This window comes from Pieris brassicae, chromosome 7, assembly GCF_905147105.1.
Source record: "Pieris brassicae chromosome 7, ilPieBrab1.1, whole genome shotgun sequence".
NCBI lineage: Eukaryota > Metazoa > Arthropoda > Insecta > Lepidoptera > Pieridae > Pieris > Pieris brassicae.
The window spans coordinates 10175943-10201371 of NC_059671.1; the positions used below are offsets into that span (position 1 = coordinate 10175943).

General features: G+C 34.4%; 1 protein-coding gene across 1 annotated transcript; it reads left to right on the forward strand.

The window, feature by feature from the left end:
* The first annotated feature begins 5693 nt into the window (after window positions 1–5693).
* Window positions 5694–25210, forward strand: LOC123711929 (androglobin-like). Its single transcript, XM_045664799.1, has 28 exons — window positions 5694–5829; window positions 6220–6408; window positions 7326–7457; window positions 8214–8343; window positions 11261–11463; window positions 12746–12875; window positions 14076–14224; window positions 14866–15010; window positions 15290–15447; window positions 15670–15714; window positions 16655–16753; window positions 17254–17639; window positions 18215–18427; window positions 18499–18805; window positions 18920–19168; window positions 19247–19590; window positions 19915–20188; window positions 20457–20627; window positions 20707–20808; window positions 20962–21008; window positions 21077–21197; window positions 21309–21517; window positions 22167–22239; window positions 22460–22496; window positions 22763–22816; window positions 23639–23768; window positions 24338–24498; window positions 25077–25210. The coding sequence occupies exons 1-28, from the start codon at window positions 5719–5721 to the stop codon at window positions 25196–25198; spliced, it is 4491 nt and encodes a 1496-aa protein (XP_045520755.1). The 5' UTR covers window positions 5694–5718; the 3' UTR covers window positions 25199–25210.
* The last annotated feature ends 219 nt before the right edge of the window (window positions 25211–25429 follow it).

Genomic DNA, 25429 nt, shown 5'->3' on the forward strand with positions numbered 1-25429 from the left:
GAGACAGTCGTGGACTGAATATTCGCCCGAAAGTACGCTTTGCCCCGTGCGTCGTTACCGATTCAAAATGTGTGCGTGTGCGACGATCGGACCTAACTGTCTTGATACTTGCTTTGAATATTAAATGTGCTAAAAATGAAAGTGGTTTTTAATTAATTTTAATTGCAACTTTTTATTGCTTCCTATGGTGTGGATGTCTGGATTACTTTCAATCTTGAGCATGAAATCAGCATCAGCGGATGACCGGTACTTTACCTACTAAAAATTAGGTTTATTAATTAATTACTATAAAAATATCTGGTCTTGCTGCCTCTAAGGCATGCTGATTTCCTAGCGTACGAGTGTAAAATGCTCACAGCTGCGGTTGGAACCTACGACTTCAGGAATGATCGTTGCACGCTGAAGGTACTAGAACAACAGTGGTCTTTATTTATTTCCTTACAAATTGTATTGTATTTGATTTATTTTTTAGTTCATACAAAGCAACAAAACATAAATAATTTTAACATAAATTTATTATACCGTAATGTAAACCACAAATTGGAAAATGATAGCAAAATTGTATTCCGAAGATATTTCAATTAGGCCTTATCATTTCTGGCAGATAATTAAGTAATGACATTAATAATAAACGAGCATAAGCTCATAGTTGAAGGGTTTTATATAGACGCCAATATCTCTAATTAAATCAAACAGTAGAATATTTTTTTTACTTACAAACCATCGCATTCAAAATGCTCACGTTTGATATGTGTGCAATTTACAAATGACATTAAAATCACCAATAACTAATGGACAGTCTTAGTTATACATACATTTCCCATATATATTTGTACTGTAAACATTGAAATATAAAAAAAATCGCATATAATACATTCGCCTCCACTTATTAATTTATGTAAAAAAAACGTAGTTGTGCTAATAATGCGATGGTGCAAATAATGTAAGTCTAAGAACGCTCGATGAGAAAAACAAGCCAAGAAACTCACCTTCTTCTCCTGCAATAACTTATTTTCCAAATTTCAGATAAAACATTAATGGTTTTGGTCAAAAGGAATGGTTTTCTTTATTAATTAATTATATGAACTTTTATTCATTAACCAGACAACGGATTTTAATTTAATCTAATGGTCTGTTGTGATATCAATTAATTACTAAATAGTATTTTGTTGTATGTGAAAACTACAACAAGATAAGGATAGATAAAATATTATTACATATTAATTGGATATCAGGAATTAAATTATAATGATAACAGAAGTTTTAAGCCATAAGTACCAATATAGGCCCAGAAAAATCACAATAGGGGGATATTTAGCAGCATATGTAATGTATGTTTGCGATAAGCAGCTATTCTATAAAAAGCTTTTCGGTTAAAGGAAGGTGGTGGGTATATTAGTTTTGTATGCCAGCTACCCTCATTTTGCTGCTATGCTGGAGTAGCGTACGGGTGGTACGGGACTGGTCATTAATAAGTGTAGTGAGATCATATTTAAGATGTTATGGAGTACTGCCAATTATATTCATTGTTCGTTAAGATACTGGTGCTAACGGGAGGTAGTTTTTAAATTGATGAATTAAATATTGTATTTGGAAATTAGAACAAAATCCAGATTTTTTCTACTTTAATAAATTATTTTATTTGAGGAAAGTATTAAAAACATATATCCATCAATCATTTAGATTCAATACATTTTTACATGATTCCTTTCACCCTGTGAATGTCACTGTGTGACAAGGATGGATAATTATTTATCTCTTTTACGCTTCATTAAAGACCACTTCCTACATAAAATCATTTCCATTGCATTGGTGATTAATGTAAACATTTGAATGAGATTTTTAGCGAGACAATATCAACGCGCCCTTAAAGTTATCGTTAGCTTAGGCGTTACACAGCTCTCGTATTTACTGTTACATATAATCATTTGAACTTTGTTACCATAGATGCCACAATTTTTAATAAAAATGGCATCTCACTTAACATTAGGTGGAATTGTTCCAGTTACAGAACACAATTCAATAATAATTCATCATTTGAATGTACAAGGTACCGGATAGAAAATATCGAAAACTCTGTACTGATTGAGTACAGGTCTTAACGGATCCGGATGATCCAATAACAATAGCTAATGTAACAAATTAAATGCTTCCTGCGTGGAAAAGCACAATCAAAGTATAACCAGAGTAAAAATCCGCCGGGGAAGACGGGGTCTTTTACATACTTCGCTCACTCCAAAGAGGTTCCATCCTACCCTTCAGGCGATTGACAACCCCGTGGACGCCCAAGCCGACGTCCGAGTCTTGCAGAAGACGCCCTTGTGCTAGTCGCGAGAAAATCCCATTCCGACCGAGCTACGCTCGCGAGAACAGCCCGAGCTGAGCTGTCAAGGCCCTTGGCCAACAGCTGGAAAATACTGACTGAGAGCTATGTCTTTCTTACATGGATTGAAATCGGGTACAAGAAATAACTGTTTCGAAAATAGCTGACATTCCAAGCCAGCTAACCATTTTATTTATGGAGAAAGATTTGCAGCTTATAACTAACTTACTTACGAAATATAAAGTTCTTTTTACGCTACTAAACAAATGTTTACATAAAAATAAGTACTAAATAATTCACATACCATTGTAACGTATTTTTATTTTTCAATAAAAATACGTTATATATATAAACGTATATAAAGTAAAATAATACAGGTTTGTCAACATCACAGGAGACCGAAGAGCTGGCAGCTACCTCGGACAAAGAATTAGTCTAGCTATTCAAAGGGAAAACGCTGCCAGTATCTTTTGAACCTTGCCTAAAGGGACTCTTTTTAATAATATATTTTAAGGTTAGTTATTGTTTTTTTGTTATATTAATTTTAGTGCTTTATAATTGAGTGGATGAAACAACAAAATCATTTTAATCCAACTATCTATCTCTATCAAAGAAAGCAATACACTAACTAAAAATTAGTTGCAAACACTTAGGATAGTATAAATAGTATACTTTTAAAAACTTATGATACACTATATATTTTACTGAGGAACTCAGATGTAAGAGCTCTTCTTGCCGAAACCACACTTGTGTCGAACAGGTCATCAACAGTTATATTGTAAAACTTACACTCTGTCCCAACCATAAGCTGTTCCTAAATAATGTTAATAAACTATCGTGTCATTACAAGATTTTGCAAAAATTACTTTCATTATTAATGTCATTATACTGTTACAAAACGTAGTGAAAGTATTAACCGAAAATGGTAGCAAAATTCCCGACATACCTTATAACTAGTTTTAATTGACATTTACGAGTTCGTTCCGTAATATGTGCTTTATGTTTAACACAAGCTGTATTGAATGTTGCTATAAATTTTGCGTCTCAGTTTGGCTCGAATAAATAAACATTTTGTTCATCAATCTTTGCCCTTAATGCCACAAACAGTCCCTTGTCCCGAAGTTGTTTCTGGGCAGAGGAACCGTCACACACGTAGTCCTGGAATGTGGCTGTGGCTTCTCAACGAGCACTCCGAGTATTGTGTCCGATCCGTGAAACCTTATTTAATGTGACAAGCACTCATAGCCAAACATAACATAAACGAACAGATAAAAATTAAATTGTAAAAACTAAATTAAAATCGATTTCAATGTGTTAGGGTAGCAACTATTGATAAGCCAAATGAAATCTGAAAGGAGGGACGAAATGTCAATGTCATGACATAATGAAATAAAAATAACGTAATAAGTAATTAATTTGATTATACAATTTTATGTTAAAAAAATATACAATCTATGGCTATAGGTTACCGTTTATATCCGAAGTTAATTAGAGTTTAAAATATATTTCAATTAGATTACATCCACGCCTGACATGGGTAAATGTGTGAACTTAACTGTATCAATTTATCTTTAAAACCACATAATCCCTTTATCTAACAATTGTATCAATAACTGCCAAGTTACCTCGTACAGCCAGACGACCAGTTTACCAGGATCTGTCACTTTGCTTCAGTATCCCCTTCACAGTCCATTAAAACTACAGCGGAGGCGGAGGCATGGCTCAGCGAGTCTGGTCATACTAAACTACTTTCACTCGACTTGGTAAATTTTGCAACTGACCTTAATACTGGTTGCATGTAACTTTGAAACAATTATTTTACATCTTAATTGATACGTTAATTTTAAGGTTTTTATGAGTTTAGAGATAATTTAGATAGAAGGTCGCCAGTTATATAGCTGTTTGTTACCAAAATTGTTATCTAAATATTTTTTTTATCCCGAATAGTTTACAATTTTTATTTTTTTTGAGTAAAAATGAATCTTATCAACTCTCTTTGGATATGTTTTCTACGCATCTTCAAAATATGTTTTTTTAGTTATGTTCTGATGTATTGTGGACATAGTATGTTATATGAATGTCGTTATTACCGCTCCCCTTCACCATGCACCGGTTTGAAGTATGGACCAATAATGGGTACAAAATGGAACAAAACGTAAAAGGATTTTTCTCGTCATACTTGAACGATGCCATATGTAGTAAATAAATTAATTATTAAATATACTTAAGAGATCTGAATTTTTAAAAATAATTGTGGGGCAAACGAGCCTACGAGACGGCCATAAAGGGCAGTCATCGCAGCATAGTGGGTGCGTTTCCGTCCTATTAAGTAGTACATTCAAAGAAATATAAGAATTACCCAGGCTCATACTTGACTTAATTTCCTATAAATAGATAGGGCAGTTTCCGACCATAGACGGATATTCACCCAAATTAACCGAAAGTCAGGATGAAAGGAGTTTGTTTCCTAGTATCAAATACGTACGAACACCAACCAGATACAATTTAATTATATTGATAGAAACGTAACAAGAATTCAAAGATAATTAAGGCTTTCACGGCAAACCAGCTTGCTTCCTGTCCTCTAAATGTTGTTACATATCCGTTTGACACTAATTTGGCTAGGTTTTAATACAATAACTCTAGATAGAAGGTCTTTTGTAACGAATTGAGAATTACTTAGAAACTTGTACTGTATTTAGTTTAGTGAATGTGTAGGCAGGCAGAATGTAAACTCCTTTACTCTTCATACACATAATCTTTAATTTACGCGAAAACTACACATTTAAATAAAAGTCGTGAGTCACCACACGTTACTGACAAGATATTCTCTAGTCTGAATGTGGTGAGTCACTAATTCCACGAATGGTTTCGCTGCTTAATCGTTTGCTCGGTGCACCAGTACTGGATGTAATTCAGCTTTGAGAAAATTGAGATTATTTAGTTTAAGGTACAATGTAGGTTAGTCTAACAATTATTATTTGTCTTCTGCTGGAAATAAATCTGGAGAAGAAAATTTGGAGAGGCTTCTACTGACTAAGTAGTTTTCTTTGATTGACGTGAAAATGCGCTTACGCAGATTTTCCCTACAGATGTCGGACTAGTTGCGAGGAGAATGGGGCTGGGCTGGGAATACTCTGGATGTAGAGCCCTCTGCTATTCGGAAAAGTAGCGAGGCTGACCCCCCTTTGTCCCGTAATTGACACTAATTTCTAATAGGGAAGTAGGTCATCCACCATCTATGCCTGACACACACCGTTGACATTTTGAACCTATACAACCTCAATAAAACACAAATACCCAAAATTAAAAATCAATTTAAACAACCGTCAAACACGCTTGGCATTAAATCTGCCAAATTTACCTATTAGTTATACGAATACAATTTATAAATAATGTCTAAAAAGAGTGAAATAAAACAGCTGGTTACATACACTGTGGACCCCACAGAATGTCCGTTCAGGGAGTTCCGAGATAATGAATTATCCATTGATTCTTGGGGATTGGTATTTTTTCATATTTTTTATTGTATCGTCCTTCCTTATTAGTATAGTCAAGATAAATTAATTAATTTTAATGTAAATTTCATAGTTTAAAATCAAATTACTGAAAGGAGGATTAATTGGTTTCATATAATCATTAAGTACCATTGAACACATACTACGGATATGTCATAGACTTCGTGTAGAGCCGAGTATATAGATGATATTTTTTTCTTCTAAGTTTTATCACATTTACAAGGCTACATGTAACCACTTTGTATTTTTTTTCGTTTAGTTAGAAAAAAGTCTAAAATCTTTCTGATACGTCCTAATCTTTCAGTCTATATATAATTTACATATGTTAAAGCTTCCTTAAATTTTAAAGTGTACTTAGAAAAAAACAATTTGCCATAGGGTCCGGCAGCACTTCGTGCAAGTCATGTGATGAGTAAGATCCCAGTAAGTAAATCTCATGCTGATCTATCCTGGGGAGATGATCAGACACAACCGTTGCCTCGCTCTGTGCGGCAGTTCCTGCATGGATGGATCAGAGCTGAGGATTTGGCTTTTAGTAGATGGGAGGCGGAAGTAGCTGTGTTTGAGGTAATCAATACCATACGATACGGTTTATTGTATTAATCAATTACTGAAATTATTATGTATTAAATTATAATAATGAATTGATGCTAGAAATATATCTTACATAAATGTTATTTAACATATAGGAGTGACAGATGGTTCGACTCTTTTCTTTATATTAAAAAAGCGATAAGTCTTCTGTGCCTGAGTATACAATTATCTAATCAAACCTACGGGTAATATGTTGAAGTAACCTATTATACAATATGCAAAAACAATTTAACATAATCTGTGCACACCCCTGAGTCGCGTCTGATACTCTTGTTACCGAGGACGACGACGTTGCTCTACTACGTATGAGTTTCTTTGACTAGCCTCTAAAGACACCAGTATCTGTACCACAAAGAACGGTTCGGTGGCCGTCGATACACAATCTTATACTAAGATAATAAGTCCTGAGTACATACCTCATTACAATATCTTCTTACCAGGAAGAAAGGCACACAATATTATCAGCCGTAAGGATTTGGAGAAATTTCACTTAGTTTGGGAACAAAGAGAGGTTAGACTGATGCTATTACCTTGCCTCAAGATAGTTCTCAAAAACACACTAAACACTCACTATAAAATTCTTAATAGTGGACGTAACTATAATCAATTATAATTAACAAAAAGTATATATCAAAATAAAAACGCGTCTAACGTAACCCGAGTAAATCTCAACAATAATTCAACTAATAAATGTGACGATCGGCCGAGAAAAAAATTATTTGGGATCACCCTCATCAAAAATTATTAAATTAAAATTATGTATTTCGAACAGTATCATAACCTGCGTATAGAGCGGGAAGCACTCCCAATACGATAGACGACACAACGCGTAGCGCTTCAGAAAATAGTTATCATACCTAATTTATAAATTTCTTTGACTACCCTCTTAGGACGCCAGTGACATCGCGAAAATGAATATCATCGATATACAATTGAGTCACGCCCAAGTTATACTGAGATCCTCTTTCTGCAGATCTGTGCTCTCTATGTGTTTCATTCTCGAACGCGTTGACAATATTACTGTAAGTATATATTTAAATTAATATAGTTCTTGAGAATCGAATCAAAGCGATCAAAAAATGTTTACTGTAAAATAAACGTAAATATCGTGAAGATATCTTCCGCCTATACAGTTTCAAGAGACGAGACAGAATGCCTCTGATGGTTTCGATATTTGTAAATATGTGATACATGTAGTATACACTAACAATGCAATAATTGACCTGTATAGTAGTTTTATTCTAGGAGTAAACTGTCTTCATACATATAATTATTTAACTAATGTTTGCAAATATTGTAAATCCTATTTTAAAAGTTTCGAGTTTCATGCCCATTCTTTTGCATAGGAAACTACCTTCTAGATTGGTCAACTAGAATCATCTTTATATTTTATTAAACGTTCAACAGTGTCATTTTATGTGGTCAATTCAGACCTCAATAAATTATTTGACTTTTGACTTTTTTGACTCCCGTATGTAAATATTTATTAGTTCTTAAAATATGGAAGCTACGCTTAGTGTAGACTTTGAATCTTATCCATAATTTACCCTTTGAGCGCTCGCTCCAGGTCTTTAGTCCAGAAACGAGGGGCCGAGAAGCCGCAGAGTACCGTCTGCGAACGATAAAACAAATTCATCACATTTTTTTTATTTAACACTCATTATTGCAGCTTTCTACCGGTGAATGATTTTTTTAAATCAGTCACGAAAAAGATTACTTTCTACAAACGTACATCTTTTAATAGTTAAATTTCACGTTAAACAAACTTTAATGGTCAGGTGGAACATCAATGGGAAAACTTCGTATTTAGCCTTCCACCGGAAGGCTGGAGGGCTCGATATCACATCTATTCGCCAGGCCTTAAACCAGGAGGAGGAACACAGCATAGGCCAGGATTGTCGAAAAATGGTAAAAATTTTAAATGTATTAAGGTAGTATTGACGATTGTGAATACCAACCCAAAGATTATCCCGCCTACGCCACTGAGACATAATTTGTAATAGCTACTATTTTATATCGTTATTTTATACTTAGTAAGCATTTTGATATTGTTTTTTGTTCAGGTAATATTTTGTAGGTTATCTACATGTCCATTGATAGGTTAAAAATATAAGTTGTGAAACTTAATAAGGCAATACTAAAGATAACAACTTGGCACTTTTTAACTTAGATTCCGAAACTAGATTTGAAAGTGGCAAGTATTGTTTATTATGAGCATGTTAGATAATGTGTATTGTTGAAAATTCTCAGGGACTGATGCGGAAATAGACAAGTGTCTAGAAATTATCACTTAAGGAAATCTAGTTATCTTTAAACTGTTAGATTGTTTGTTGCAATGTATGTATGATAATAATAATAATACCGTAGTAGAACGTATTCTTGCCTGCTTGTTACCTCATATTGCGTTAGATTTTTTTATCACATTTCTTTCATCGGCGTTCCAGCCTGCTGTGCCCGACACATATCATAGATTTTTGGGATTATTACCTATTAGTGTTAATGTTAATTAGCACATAGAAAGAGAAATAAATTAATGCGCTTCCATGATTTAAGCCCATGAAGTCTTGAGAGTCTTGATGTAAGCATAAAATAATCATGAGGCAAATTAAATAAAATAGAAATTAATGTTCAAACGATAGCTTTCTTACAATAATCATGATATGTACGCGAAAACATTTGGTTACATTAATCACTATGTATTTACGTTTTAGTGTTTTCATCCATGTAACATCAAAGTAAATATAATACAAAAATAGCCTGTATTCGAGTACGGATAAGGATTACATTGTTTATGTCATTATTTAATACTAACGGACCCGACAGTCGTTGTTCTATTCTGTTGTTTCGAATTGGTATAATCAACTAAAATTGATTGCGGATTTTCAAGATTAATGGCGACTGTAATTATTTTATGTGACTGTGTATTTTATCAATATAATAACTCCGATCGGAGGATTTATTTTAAACGATATTAATTTTATATCGTTTTATACTTTTATATCGTAATTTTATGATAAAAACGCAATCTGTCAATGTTAAAACGTTATAAGGATACATGAAAAACGTTTCAATTGTAAAGGCATTATGCACTCATAAAAAACTTTGCTATCGCAACAAAAGTATTCTTCAATTTTCTAATTTTCCGCGCAATTTTCTTATTTTTTCTTTCATAAGAACCTTCTACTGACAATAACAAACACAACAAATAAAGAATTAGCAAAATCGGTGCAGCCGTTCACGTGTGATGGCGTAACCAAGGAAATAGTAATTCATTTATATATATATATAGATTATTACACAACCTCTGACGGTGTGAAAGCCTCAAAATTTATCCCTCATCTATTCTATTTTCTTTTCCCGCTATCTCTTTTATTTCATCTTCCGAGGATTCTTTTGGGTATCTTCTCTTTTTTTAAAGTGTACGCAAACTGGTATGTTGTTTAATTCCCGTGGTGTGAATATTTCCAAACAGATTCGCATGTAATATGTTTCTTATATTGCAATGTCAGAATAGCCTTCATTGTCCGTGTTCGCATCATATCGGTTACACAGGTGCGAGGTGAGACCCCGTGCTAGATAATAGCGACGATCTCGGACGAACCTTGTTAACGACACAATACATCCTATCAATGGAGAGTGTTGGTACACTGTAACTAAAGACAAACTAAACAATTGTCTTCGGTACCGCTTCTGCCGCGACTTAGGGATCGCGCAGTGTACTGCGTTAAGTCGGGGTATCAATCACTATCGTTATTGAAAGGTACCGGTGCAGATTACCAATTTTTAAAAAGCCGGCAACGCACTCGCGAGCCCTCTGACATTGAGAGTGTCCTTGGGCGGCGACATCACTTAAGGACAGATGAGCTTCATGACTTCCCTGTTCTATAAAAAATTATATAACGACAATGGCAGCTGACACTACCGCCATTGCTCCGACATTATTAATAATGACAATGAAGGTACTATTACTGCAGACTAACAAATAGTCTGTTAATTTGTTGATCTAGTAATATAATCAAATCGAATAAGCCACAAATATTAAAGGTTATAAGCCTTTGACGTAATTAATTGATTAACGTGCCTTGTGACTTAATGAAAATGACAACTGACACTAATGCCATTGCTCTGACATTAATAATAATGACCATGAAGTTACTATACTGCAACTGCAGATTAAATAAGTTACTAGCCCTGTGTCATAATGAAAATGACAACTGACACGCCATTGCTCCAACATATAATACAATATTGTCTAGTCTTTAAGATGAGCTTATTTTTACAAAGATGTATGTGGCGGTACTCAACGCGCCTTACGCGAACCTACCGCGCTTGATATATTTTTTACTAAAGTTTGATAAGTATTTCTAGCCATGAAACATATTAAAATTAGCCTTAAATTCTATTAAGTCTAGTCACCTGGCTTAATAACCAAAGGTTACAATAACTCTGATGTCCCATTCAGTTATTTATATGTATTTAAAAAATTTAGCAGTGGTGGTATAGTGGCTTTAGGTAAGAATTTCCTAAGTATCTCTTTCTATCTGCGCATTTAACAGTCGCTCGAACGGTTAAGGAAAGCATCGTGAGGAAATCCGCTTGTGGCGTAAGACGACGGCTTGTTTCGAGCACAAGTGATCAACCACAGGCCTATTAGATTGGCAAATGATCATGAAATAGATAGAGAAATCTGAGGCCCAGCCCTAAAATGGTTGTAGATATCAAGACGAGATATTATTGCTGTATTATAATGGTATAACTTCAATTAACTGAATTATTATTTATAGTGTATAAATATTTATATAACAATTAAATAAAAACATTTTAGGCTGTTATCTCGTTCGCCTGTACTATTTGGGAGCCTGGCGTTGCGTGTGGGTCAGTGACCTGGTGCCTATAGACGCAACAGAGTCTCCCCTACTTCCGTTCTCTCCCATCATTTGTCACTCGCCCCCGAGACCAGGGGCTAAGATGGCAGCGCCTGCAGTTACAGCACCAATTGTTCATTTATGGCCGCTGCTTATTTGTAAGGTATATATTATTTACATATAGTTATGTAAAAGATTATAAAATATGTAAGAGTTACACAATGATAGGCTATCGTTTCGTATCGCCTAGTTTTTCCTATTTATTAACGGACTTTCTCACATACATACAATAAACTCGAGAGCAGTGTTGGCGTAGTGACATGCACGTGCGACTCTCAACCCTGGCATCATCTGTTCAAATTACATCTTAGCATTTATAGACTCGCCATTCGTGAAAAGACCGTAAGCGACGAAATAAGGGCTGCTACAACATCTAAGTGGAAGTGGGCAGGCGACATAGCGCTCATGGTCAAGAACCAGCAGCTTCCATGAATGGAGACCTCGGCAGAACCAAAGACAGCGCGGCCGCATACCGAATAGGTGAACTGACGATATCGTCAAGGAGGTTAACTCCCAGTAGAAACAGTAATACTAGTGCATGGCGTACGGGAGGAAAATGGAGGAGGCCTACGTCCAGAAATGAACCAAATAAAGGCTGATGATGATGAGAATTTAATGGCTTAAATGAGTTGTAATTAATATACATAAGTAGCTAACAACGGAGCAGAATAAAATTCCAATTGAAGATATGTTTTACCTGGGATTAATTAATCTAGTATACTAATAAATTGGTACTATTCCGTATAATTTTTTAATTAAAAAATATAGAAAGTTGATATTGATGATAACATATTACATATTCCACTATTACCTAATTCATATATTTCATAGACTCTTAATGTTATTGAGTAATGCGATACCACATAAAGATCATAATTTAGTTTTTGAATTGGTATTGGAATTTGATATTGGTATCTATTTAAATTTTATTTTTTTATTTCCATAAGTATTTATTAAAGCGATGAGAACGGTATGGAGAAGAGGATATCGTGAGAGTGTATAGTGAGACGGTTCACCTACATTGAAGCATTCGTCAGATTCATCCTATCATTTCATTTCTGAACTCGCTCTACGACATTTCTACAACAGACGAAGTCATAATCAACTACGAGTAGTGATCTTAGGAGAAGAGTATGTAAAACATAAGACACGACGATGATCTGATTTGTTTTATCTTTGTTCAAGTCTACCACAAACAATCGACATGATCCGGGTTGGAACAAATCCCAGTTACAGAACGTTATATATTATAGCAAGAGAGGTTTTCGCTTTATTACAAATGTTTTTCTAAAAAATGCTGTAAACAAATTGTTGGATTTTTTTTAATATTCCTGATAAATATGCAAGACGCGTAAAATGCATAATTGCTAATCAAAATTGCCCAGGCGCTGCTTAAGTTGGCTGCTCCCGACATGAGTTCGGACGAGGGTGCAGACTTTGAAGATGAATCGATGCCAGAGTTTGATATATTACACGCTCTAACTGGCGCAATGAACCTGAATTATTGGATCACTGGTGAGTTTCCCTGACGTTTAATTTTACTTTTGTTATTAAGTTTTAACCTCCGTAGCAAAAGTAATAGAGTAGATATAATATATACCATAAGCTTCACGTTCAGTTGTGATCTTAAAAATACGTTTGCAGTTATTAGTAGAACCGTCACCCAATGCCAGTAGACTATAAAAATAATTCTAATTGTCAAAATAAAAGTGTTTTAATGGTTCTTATTTTTAACTTATTTTTTCAAAAATATCCTAATTAATCAAAATATCTTTAAGTGTTGTTTGAAAAGTAAATTTTTAAAAGTATATAAACATAAGTTGCTAAAATAAATTCCGGTCTTTAAATGTATATTTAAATACAAAATAATACTGTTATTAAAGAGTTTTCCCCGCAATTACCAAGTTGGAAGTCTGCGAGAAATAGTTTGAACTTTAAATTGTGGTCAGTACGTCAGTTAGCGAGTGATTAACGACTACAAAATTCATAAAATCTTCCCTTTCAAATTCCCAAACGCCAGACTATGAATAAACTTTATATTACATTCACCGAATAAAATGGCACCAGTGGCGATACAACTGTATGAAGATTTCTAGAAACTTCCACTCCAATTTTGCCCCTGGAATGTCTGTATCGGTTTTATTAACACATCTCATCATTTTTTCGTGTTCGCTATTCGCTTCGTGCGTAATACGTTTTGGTTCTGAGCTTTACTCATAAGTCAGGGATTGAACGCAAGCTTGTTATATTCGGTAGCAAGCTGATCTTTAAAAAAAGCATTGTTAAGTTTATCTGATACCTAAACCAATATTTTACTCGTATTTTTTGCTTATTGTTATTTGCAATATCTATAATTGTAAGTGTAATATTTGCATTGGATTTTATAATTTAAATGTTTTTGAAAAACTTATGTTTACCATAATTTCCATGTATTTTAGAAAATAGCTTGTAACATATTATATTGTAGATATAGAATTATATATGACTTTAATAAAATAAATTTAAAAAAAACCCGTCTCAGACGAAAGACGCGCCTCTAAAACTGAATTCAATCGCTTACTTATATTGTGCTGGAAACATTTTTCATCATCCATGTCACATTACCAACAGTCTTCATTGGTTACCGTGCTACCTTCGAGCGTCGAGTTTCTCGAGCTGCACTTTCCTAATCCAGGTTTTATTCTGCCTTCTTCAATGCACTAATCTCATTTTCAGGTGATTTGGCAGATCCCCAGAATCTATGGGAGCTGGTAACGTCCGAGGTACCTGTTTTCTCTTGGGATGACGACAGTGACACCATGCTGAGCACTATCAAGTCAAAGAGTACAAAAAAACCTACAACCAAAGAAACTTCTTCTGTAAGGGTAAGTGTTATATGAATTTTGATGTATTTCGTACGTCTAAATGATAATAGGAGTATGTAAAGAAACAACTTTTATGAATTTTCTATACACAGGTGGCAAACGGGCAGGATTTATTTATAGTTATACGTTTTAAAACAACGTGTATGTATAAATTATACGAGGAACTATGACATCACAAATTTTATACACATACACATAAATTATATTAAAACATGAGCAAGCTATCAAAGGACAAAATTAAACAAGCAACCACAATTAAATAAAAAAAAACTAACAATAACTAAAACTAAATAGAAACTTAATCCCATCAAACCCATGGTATTCTGGAATAAGTATGGGAATGATGGCACGCGAGTACGTTCAATAATTCCAATTGCACATGGGACAGACAGATTTATGTCCAACTGGTTTACTATATGGTTAACATTCTTGTCAATCGTATTTCCGCGTTAAAAATATTATATAAAAATGTTTAAACAACTATGATAGTAAAAACAAACACTATATAAATAACGATTGTAATAGTTTATCTATTGTAATATTTAATAAATTTGTGAAACTAAACTTTAACTTGAAAAAATAATTCTTATATGTTGCAATAGGTGTCACCTTAAAGAAATAAATAAATAATAAATTTACAGCGTAATACAATTACAACAATTTTATTGGAGGACACAAGGAGCCAACCTCCGTACGCTCTACCTGGAATCACGCCTGGTCACCAAATGACTTTGCTTCTTAATATGGCAAGGGATCTTCCCCTGAAGAAACCTTTACCAGAGCCAGGTAATGATGGGTTATTATATATTTTAGTCTCATTTTGTAAATTATATATTCGTAAATGTTATTTGGCAAGATTAATTTTGTGGGGTATTTTACTACAAATAAAATATAAATTTGGAATAAAGTTGACAAACAGATTAAAAGGGTCAATCTATTGGGGTTTTACCCTCCTATTACATTAACTACCCTCCCTGGAAAACCTACATGTTGAATGTATAAGTTAAATTTGTATATGAAATGAAAAAGGATTTTTTTATAATAGAAGTATTTTTATGTCTTCAGAGGTACCTCAATGGAAAACCTATAGATGGGTGGACTGGGCTCGTCATCACGGCTTGTACGAAGCCTTCGCTTGTCCTCGCACCAAGTTCTTGAAGGTTAATGGTTTGCTAAAGCAGTCACACGCTCCGCATTTACTGGACGTGCAGAGTACGGAATCTGTAAGTGTTAATTACGAATAATCTATAGTCGTAACGACATTTTTTTCCTTATATTTATTTTGTATGGCTAGTAATTACACAAGTTAGTTTTAATATAGAAAAATTGAGATGAAATTTTTTGAGGATTCTGATTCATATTAAAAATGATTCGGAAATAAGAATTTTAATCTTCAAGATTTTGTTGATTTATTCCATGTAATGTCAAAAGTTTTTTCTTTTTAGGTAACGTTTCAGTTTAGAGAGGACCACGATAGAACTAACCCTCCGGTAAGTTTTCATGTTCTTGAGAAATAAATTTGAAGAAGCCATCAGCACTTATTCTGAATATGTAGCAGCTAGTCTTTAGTCTTTTTTGGTTCTGTCATTGTGATGGGGTCCATGCGCCATAACATAAACAAAACGCACACACAGAAACACATAAAATAACAATAATCAAAAATAAAAATAAAAATGAATAAAAAGTAATAATAATATAGAGATAACATTTTTTTTAAAGAAAAAGGTTTAATTGTGTAATGCGTGTGGACTGTGGTAGGAATTGGCCCTGGCTCAGCATAATGCTGAGGAGAAGAGTTGTTCCACAGCGCTGGTCATTCTGCCAGAGACCACAGCAGCACTCCCACTCCCTGCAATATGAACATATTAAGGGGACGATGGCCATGCGTCATGTTCGTCAACGGGTCCTGCTAGTGACTGATCGTGTTTGAACTCGCATTCGCTGTGTTACTATTTATAATTTAAACAGCCACATAAACTGTTTTATCCTTGATCTACAACAAGTTTGTGTTTTGTTCTTACTATAATGGTAATGACTAAGGGTTATACTAAGGGTAATGACTAAGGGTTATACTTTATTATTACATGTTATTTCAATATCTAAGGCCACGGCATGGGAGAGTCTTGCCATTTCTTTCCGCCCACTCTATGATTGGCCGGATTTGGGAAAGGGTAGTAAATGAAAATTTACATCCTATTTTTTTTAATGACGTTCATAAGTGTACATAGTTACGAGTATGATTTTAATTATAATGCAAGTTTGACTTAAATATTCACTATATGCTGGTTTCCTGACAATGTTTTCCTTCAGCTTGCTGTTCGAAATTTCGTGTAAAAGGAAAATCAATGGTACATCGACGGTCTTTAAACCAACCATCGTTTTTAACAAAAAGGTTTGATAATAATTTCTGCGTGCATTAATTAATTTCAGGGTAGAAAGGGGGGAAAAGAACTAAATCGTTCAGGCAATATCAATAGCTCTAATCAACAAATGAAAGAGGAGCTTCGGGAGTGGATCCAGTTTGATGGAGTAAGTCGACCATCGAGTAGAATTCAAATTCTGAATTGCCTGATGATCTATCATAGTATTTTATATTCCTCATTCTTTGAGTACAAATTGATATACAATAAAAAGAAAGATAATTGACATAGAATAAAATTTAATCATTATTTAAAACGATCCGTAACTGCCATGGATCGGGCATACTTTTTGTGCTCGTACATTTAAAGTTAAGTAGATAGATATTAAGTTGTTCGTCCATACTGAACCAGAACATAACTTCTGTCTGGAGTTTAATCTAAGACCTCCTAAGTCACAGAGATAAGCAATAATTATAAATGTATTAATACTACTTGAGACAATAATTCTTTTTCGTCTTCTTTGTGCGGGTTGGTTTAGTGGGACTTGCTATTGCATACCGACTAAAACTCCAAGGTGTCACCAACAATTGCCCTAGGCGGGATGCAGTAACAGCAGAGCCTTATCCGCTTGTCTTTTAGACACGCTTTAACATAATATAATGATTACAGATACGTGAATACGTTAAAAACGTCAATATTTTATTTTTCCCATCCATGTATCAATATACCACAGCGGCCAGTAGTCCCCCATTGAGGATAACAAAGGCTCCACCAAATAAAAACCTGGATATCCCCGCTCCAAAGTCAGCTCCTCTCTACCTTCAAATAGACGGACCTGACGAAAACATTCTTAAAATATCCTTGGCAATGCTTCATCCAAGAGTTCTTTTCAACTGTGGTATACCTGTGATGGACCACATAGAACCAGCATACTTGTTTCTGGAAATTTTTGAGTGGTTTGTTGATTGTGAACTACCAAAAGCTAAAGCTTATATTGCGACAAGAGGATATGATTGTATTGAAATCACTTTAGAACCGGGACGACATTTTTGCAGGTATATAATATTTATAGGCAGAAATGTTTTTGGCCATATTTTAGACAAGTATTATGGTGCTTTTACCTGTTTGTCGACAATATTTTTTATGCTATTGGATATCTAGTTCTTATTTACTTAGTATACATTTACCACGGAGTGTTCAGAGGAGTTGTTCGAATAACTACCTGTTGCTGTAATACCACCTCAGTTCAACATCGGACGTCAAGGCAGAATACAAAATACCATCCGTATCACCTTGATGTTTGTCGTTTCACAACTGAGCTTATCTTAAGGAAGTTTATGCCGCGCATCACAACTATGTGGAACCAGGTGCCCAGTGAAGTTTTTCCGAACCAATTCGACTTAAGAAAAGAGCGTACCAATTCTTAAAAGGCCGTCATTGCACTTATGGAAATGTAAGTGTCCATGGGCGTGGGTATTATTAAACATCAGATGAACCTCCTGTCCATTTGCGTCCTGTTACATACGAAAAAGGTCTTTATAGTACAATTATTAATTATTTTATAATAATATATACATTATACAATTTTATAAATCATTGGATCAGTCTGATGTTATGAAATTATTTTAAGAGTTTGGGTGCATTCTCGAATGAATTGGACGGCCATGATGCTCAGTGATTCTACACTAGTTCTGGGCAGTAGAGATGTTATTCAATCGGCAGCTGTCCGTGAGTGTCCATGGGCGTCTAGATTCCTTAATAATCTCAGTGTAGCCTTTACAAATTGGTTACGAGCTACCCGTTCTAGCGCGACTTTAAGTTATAATGATAGAGAGTTTTACAAGTAAGTTTCTAATTGTTATAACAGCTGTACCCTATGAACCGATAGTGTCTATAAAACTATAAAATTTTCAGTTCATATCAGCCAGATTTATTGTGGGAACCAAAAATAGTTGGATATGAAAAAAGACTTTTGCATTGGATGTTTCGTCAGGCATTGCAAGCGCTTTTGATTCGTAAACTGCTGCCGAATGAATACAATGCCGTGTGCTCGACGCTAAGAACGTTTTTCCATGACCCTGATTTTGGTTTACCACCGAAACCAAAGCCACCAACATCGTTGCGGGATATTGCTTTGATGGACCCATGTGATTGTGTACTCCCAGAAGCTGAGGAATTAGAAATTACGGAGCAATTGGAGGAAGAGCAGGAAGTGGAAACTGTAATCATCTCTTATCATAAGAGATTAATGAAAATTATAACAATTATAATTAGCATTTAAGCTGATAGCTTCTTTTGTATTTATGATCGACTCAATATATTTTTTTGATTCCAGGTTGATGAGAGGCCCATAGTAGATAAAGAAACAATGGACCGGCTTTTAAGTCCGCCAAAATTTCCAATAACTTCCAATGTATGTGAACTTGCAACTGAAGAAATACCTTGTGGAGTTTTAAAAGAAGAACGGGAGAAAGTAATAAGAAAGCATGAGGCAGCTAGGGTTATCCAAGCTCATTGGCGTGGTGCGTGGGCTAGGAAATGTCTGAAAGCACCACTTGCTGTATCGCCAGAAATTACAAAACTTGTTAGTTTTTTACGAAACATTAAATGATAGTTAGTAATCAATGTATTAACATTTAATTTTTGATTTTAATGATTGTAGTTGATGGATTATGTTTTTGGAACGTTAGAGACTTTGTCAGCACTGATGAATATGTTCTTTGGCATGTTTCCTGGTACACGCTATGCTTATTCGGTTGCATCTGCCCTCAGCGGTGTGTATGGCTTGCAGCAGCATAGCGGCGTTTCTCCTGTAACACCGAAATGCAAATGGATTCCATATTTCCAAGGAGTGTTCTATTGTCATAATCCTGTTAAGGTTCACTTTGACGTTCAGAGCACGTTACAATACAGGACTTTTGCGGTGTATAATAACGACACAGGAATTCAAATGCCTCAGGCTTATAATTCTCATATAACATTTGACTTTCGCCCCAATGAGCATGGGTTAGTTAACTTAACAATAATGTCTTAAATGTTAATGCATACTATGAGAGTAGTGTTTGCCTAGTGGCGTGCGACTCCAATGTTTGAGGTCGTAGGTTCGATCCCCACTGTGCACTTTCTGTCTGTGTACATTTAACATTCATTCGAACGGCAAAGGAAAACATCGTAAGGAAATCGGTTCGCCGTAGACACAAAATGTCAACGGCGTGTGTCCAGCACAGGAGACTGATCATCTACTTGTCTATTAGATTGACAAATGATCATACAGAAATTTGAGGTCCAGACCTAAAAATGATTGCTTTTTTATGCATATGACATTTTCAGTTACACAGTCATGGGACATGGAACTATTACTGAAGGACCTGGACCAACTTCCGATGTTCACTGGCAGTTAACAGTGCTAACCAGTTTATCAGATGTCTTCCATGTTTGTGATAATGATGAGACCAGCTGTAAGGATCTTCCTCTTCCACCTGCAAGCAAACTGCATATTGATGAGATATTCATACCGAACCGTAGAAACATTTTGGGAGGGATTCAAATATCAGTGTCAAAACATGAAGCTATTAGTTTCAGAGCGGCTGCTACTTCGCCCGAAGTAAGTGAAGTCAAGACTCCAAAACACAAGTTAGGTTAAACACCTAGTAAAGGTCAATGACTCAGGTATTGAGGTACTTAAAGGTATCGCTGACCAAGACTTCTTTAATCTATTCGAAACATCAATCTAAGAAAAAGTTATTTTTTTTTTGCATTTTATATCAAATTTTTTGTACGTATGTATTTTACTTTGTTTGTGATAGTTGCGATCAGAGACATTAACTTCGTTATTTTATAACTGTTCTTGATATTAATGATATACAATTTAGTTGGAGATGCAGGCAATACTGAAAATGAAGGGACCTGATGGTGAGATAGAAGAAATTGACAGGTGTTCAGGAACGGGAGAGCTATTCTGGCCGTACATCCGACTACAGCCGACACCTCCTAGTTTGTTGACGTCTCCAGCGCATAAGCGCTCAATGTCCAACTCAAATGCGGTACTATAATGGATATGTTACGTTATATATCAATTATATATCAATCTATGCTACGTAAGTATGTGAATTTTTTTTTCAGATTGATTCCAAGTCCATATTTTCAAGTGAGCGACCACGCTCATCAAGAATACCTAAACAGAAACCCTCATCAGCTGGACCTAAAATTAGGTCATCGACTAAGGTTATTTTCTTCTTAATCTATTTATTTTATGGAATGACAATTATTCTAAATTTAAAAGTACCGGTAGTCACAGATTTATCAAATTATTTTCTAGAGTTGGGATTTCTTTTTTCTTAAAAAAATATTTCAGTTTCTTTAACGATTTTATTCTAGCTCAAAGACACCAAGATCACTGTAGAACCAAGACAGTACACAATTGAGTAAGTCATCGCATTAGTGATCAATATAATGTATACGTAAATATATATTAATATCATATATATTTTAGAGTGATAGCCCCCAAAGGCTGGCCCCTGACTCTACAACAATGGATACGAGTGGACGAGGTCAGAAACTCCCAGGAGTTCACTAAAATCGACACCACACCCAAAAAAACTGGCAAGGAAAAGGTAATAATTCATTTCACACGTGTTTATATCTTGTAAAACCAGACTGAAAAATAACCGCCTTTGAAATAAACGCTTATTGGACGGATTCACAGCCTTATAATAATTCGTCAGCCAGGCTCTGCTAAAGAACGGGATAAATCGCCTATACCACAACGGCAGCCGCAGCCAGGTGACGCGTACGTCGAATTGGAATGCTCACTCTCCATCGGTGGCGGCGCCACTGCACGACGTGATGATGAAAGAGATCAACTGTTTGTGGCAGCACGGAAAGCCTGGGATGCAAAAGAACATGGACGAAATTCTAGGGGTGCTCATATCAGGTACAAACAGCATTACGACTGTAGAAGTAGGTAGTCGAATAACAATCTCTTCTAGACAATCAGATTTAAGTTAATGTAATTAAAGAGCATCTGTTTTATTTTCATATCCTACGATACGGTTCCTAGGTCATCGGAGTGCTTTAAATAATAGAGGATTTTATTTTTACTCTATATTAACCACTCGCGTACAACAATATAATATAAGTGAAATAATGAAATGTTAATTGCTATGAAACGAATGGCTGCAATGTAACTGTTGAAGAGAGACCTTGCTATAATCTCGGGGCGTAACTCTGACGATTTAGGAGATCGCCACGCTTATAAAACTAAGAAAGCCTGAGTGAGCAAAATGTACAACCTTGGCTCGTACTTAATCAACACAAGGAATGTTCACTAAAAATGATAATGACTATGATTCAATTATCTTTTATTAATTTTCATTTTTTTTAATACGTTCCGACCCGGAAAAAATCACTCCTATTTAAAAAACAAGGGTAAATTGATTGCTCTTTGCCCGGCAGTATTTTTTTCTTTGCAAGGAAAATGTATCGAATTATCTCTATTAGAATATTAAAATATAAATATTACTCGGCTATGCGTAATTAATCTCTTTTATTAATAAATAAAGAGGAACTATTTTTATCACCAGGAAGGAATTCCGAGGAGAATTCTTGGAAGCTTTGCCACCTCCTCCATCGGAAAGTACTATGTCCATGAAAGAGGTAATAACTTTATACTAAATAATTAAAAAAAAACAAAAGGATATATTTGCCTATAAAATAAAATAAAATGTTTAACGTGGTCACTATACTAATATCAGACTTTTAAGTAGGTACGCTGCCACATTGACCAAACTTTTCATTTATTTATCCATCGAAAATAATAATAAAATTATGAATGTCATTGAATGTTATATTTTCGTATTTATTATCTGCTTCATAGGAACAGTATCTTGAAGAAGTAGAAGGTGAACAAAAAAGTAAGTTATATAAGAATTAGTAATAATAACTTATTAATAATATCGCCAATAGAAAATAGGAGCTCAATGCCATTATAAAAAATATGCACAAAATTTTTCACTAAACTTACAGGAAACATTTCGTTTTTATATGACTTGCAAGACTTGATCTTGAAGATTGAGTATCTTACATAATTATATTTGTTAAGTCACAGAATGCAATAAAAAGGAATGTCTCAACGCAACGCAATTTATTAATGTTTTATTTTATTCCTTAACATTATTAGAGGAAGCGGAGCCAACGCAACAACAAGGTCCATCACCAGTGACGGACAGTGCCGGTAAAACTATTTATTATTCGTACACACAACCAAACAAATATCTGGGTCATCGTTTTATCTAAAAAGTAATATCGACTGACAGTTATGACCCATTTTTACAATAAATAATCGATTAAAAACAAATGACGATTGAAGATTGTCAAGAACTGTTTATTAGACATTGTAGTTCTTGTATAATTTGAACTAGGCTTAAAAATAATTTTATTTTAAATGTCAATAAATTAATATAAACACAAATCTTAAAACAACACGTTAGTATCTACACATTGTCTCATGAAAGGGCAAATAGGCGTATGGGTACTATGGGTAGTATGACTATTTTGTTTTTTTTCTTATAAAAGTAAAAATAAAATAATAAAACTAATGTACAGTGAAATTTTTTAGTTCATTTTATTATTTTTAGACTGGTGATTCTATAATTTTTATTTTATAAGATTTGGTTATGCATTTTTTTTATTTTTATACTTAAATTTTTTATGTATGTTATTTGTTTTATAACTGTAACGAAGTGTAAACAAATAAATACATCAAAAAACTAGTAAGGGTTTTTAGGGAGGTACACTACAAGATAAATTTGAAAATCCTTAGAAACTAAAGAGACTTCTTAAAACCTTATTTTTCTAAAAATGATTTGACTTTACAGAATGTTTAACAAAAGGCTTTTATTATCATAGACATGAATACAAATAATACAATTATTTCATTTTACCTTATTACTATCATTGTTATCGAATCAACCGTGGGTAGGGATAAGAAAAAGATGGCGCGTAACTCGTAGATCGGATAGCAGTCCCATTTAAAAATATAATCTTTCCTTTGTAGCAGAATTAGAAGTTGAGGAGGAAAGTGAAGAAGAATCTCTATATTTAACAATGCCTGACCAGCTTAAAGATAAATTTATACCGTTGTACTTTGTGCCGTTTTGTACCAAAGAAGAGATTGAGGAAGAGAAGTGAGTTTATGTTTAGTTACTTTTTTTAGTATTAAAATTATTAGCACACAGTAAGTTTTGTATTTGGACACACAAAAGAAACCTTACTTTTATTATTATGAAGGAAAAGTCAACAAAAGAGTGCAGGCGTGAGCCGACTAGCATTGTTAGCTAGCTAGCTAGGAGGCAATTTTTATTCGATTTAACATCTGACGAGCTCCCGTTGCTTCAAACAGAAAACTTAGCTTGCATTGTTATTATTCCGCATATCACAAAATACTTTTTTATATATACATAGGTATATATTTTTCCGGCAACACACTCGCGAGCCGTATGGAATTGATTGTCCATAGGCGGTATCACTTAACATCAAGTGTGCCTTCTGCCTGTTTAAAAATATTTGTATGTAAATAATTTATGTACAAAACATATATGTAGATATTATTTTAATGCGATTATCCAGGTGGCCTGATTCTTAAGACACATAAGATCTCCTAATCGCGTTATTCACTTTACACTAAAACGTAGACATGTCTGCAACACTCGAAATATTTGGCCACATTGGGACTTATAGTTCAATTTGTCAACAGAACATTACTAACACCTGAAATAGCTGATACGATACAGAAGATTCGTCAGGAGAGATTAGAAGCAGAGTTGGATCGAATGAATGAGCTGCAGTACTATAATAAAGTTCATGTTCTGGGACGGCAGAAGAAGAGAGGACGGCTGTTGGAAAGATTATTCATTGGTATGTGCTTGTAAATTAATTGTATGCGCAGGATCATACGATATGAACCTGCGTACATGTTTTCGCCTTAAAAAATATATTTTTTTAAAATGGTAGTAATTTCAAATGTCGGAGTGATATGGTCACTCCATCGATATGGACATCGTCATTAGCGGGCGATCGGGTGTGGCACAGTGCACTGCTCTCGACGCTTCCAGCCTACGGGTTTCCCGAGAAATTATGCGACAGGATGTCCAGCTTTCTGGCCGATCGGAGCATTAATGTCGTCATCGACGGAGCCTGTTCCGACCTTAAACCCGTGGACGCTGGGGTCCCACAAGGCTGTGTTCTATCCCCGGCCCTGTTTCTTCTGCATATCAAGAATTATGTTATATTCGTACTTTTTATCATTAAATAATGATTCTAAATTATTAAAATAGTTAAATAATAACATAAACCTTTAAAGTAATAAGTAAGTAAGTTAAGTATATATATATATATATATATATATATATATATATAAGTTAAGTATATATAGTAAGTTAAGTATATATTTGTATATCTCTTTTCAAATTTATCTAAAGTTTAAAAATCTTCAGATTCCCAATGGAGTCCAGATTTAGCAGAAGTATTAGAAGAAAGAGATGACGCGATCGCTCAAGAGGCTCTTAATCGAACTCTTTCAGCGAATAAGAAGAAACTAGATGCAAAGAAGAAATAACACAAGGCGTAGTTAATAAAAATAAGATTTAGTAAAATATTATTCCATAATATTTTAGGTTATTTATGCGTATAGTAAATAAATGTCTAAAATATATTTATTTAATTTAATCAATCCTAAAACATTCATTCGAGCCACGCAGGCTCTCAATATCTAAAAAAAAAGACGAAAACTTGGAATGTTTCTCTAAAAAGGATGATTATGATTTTAGTTAACGAGAGATCTGTGGAC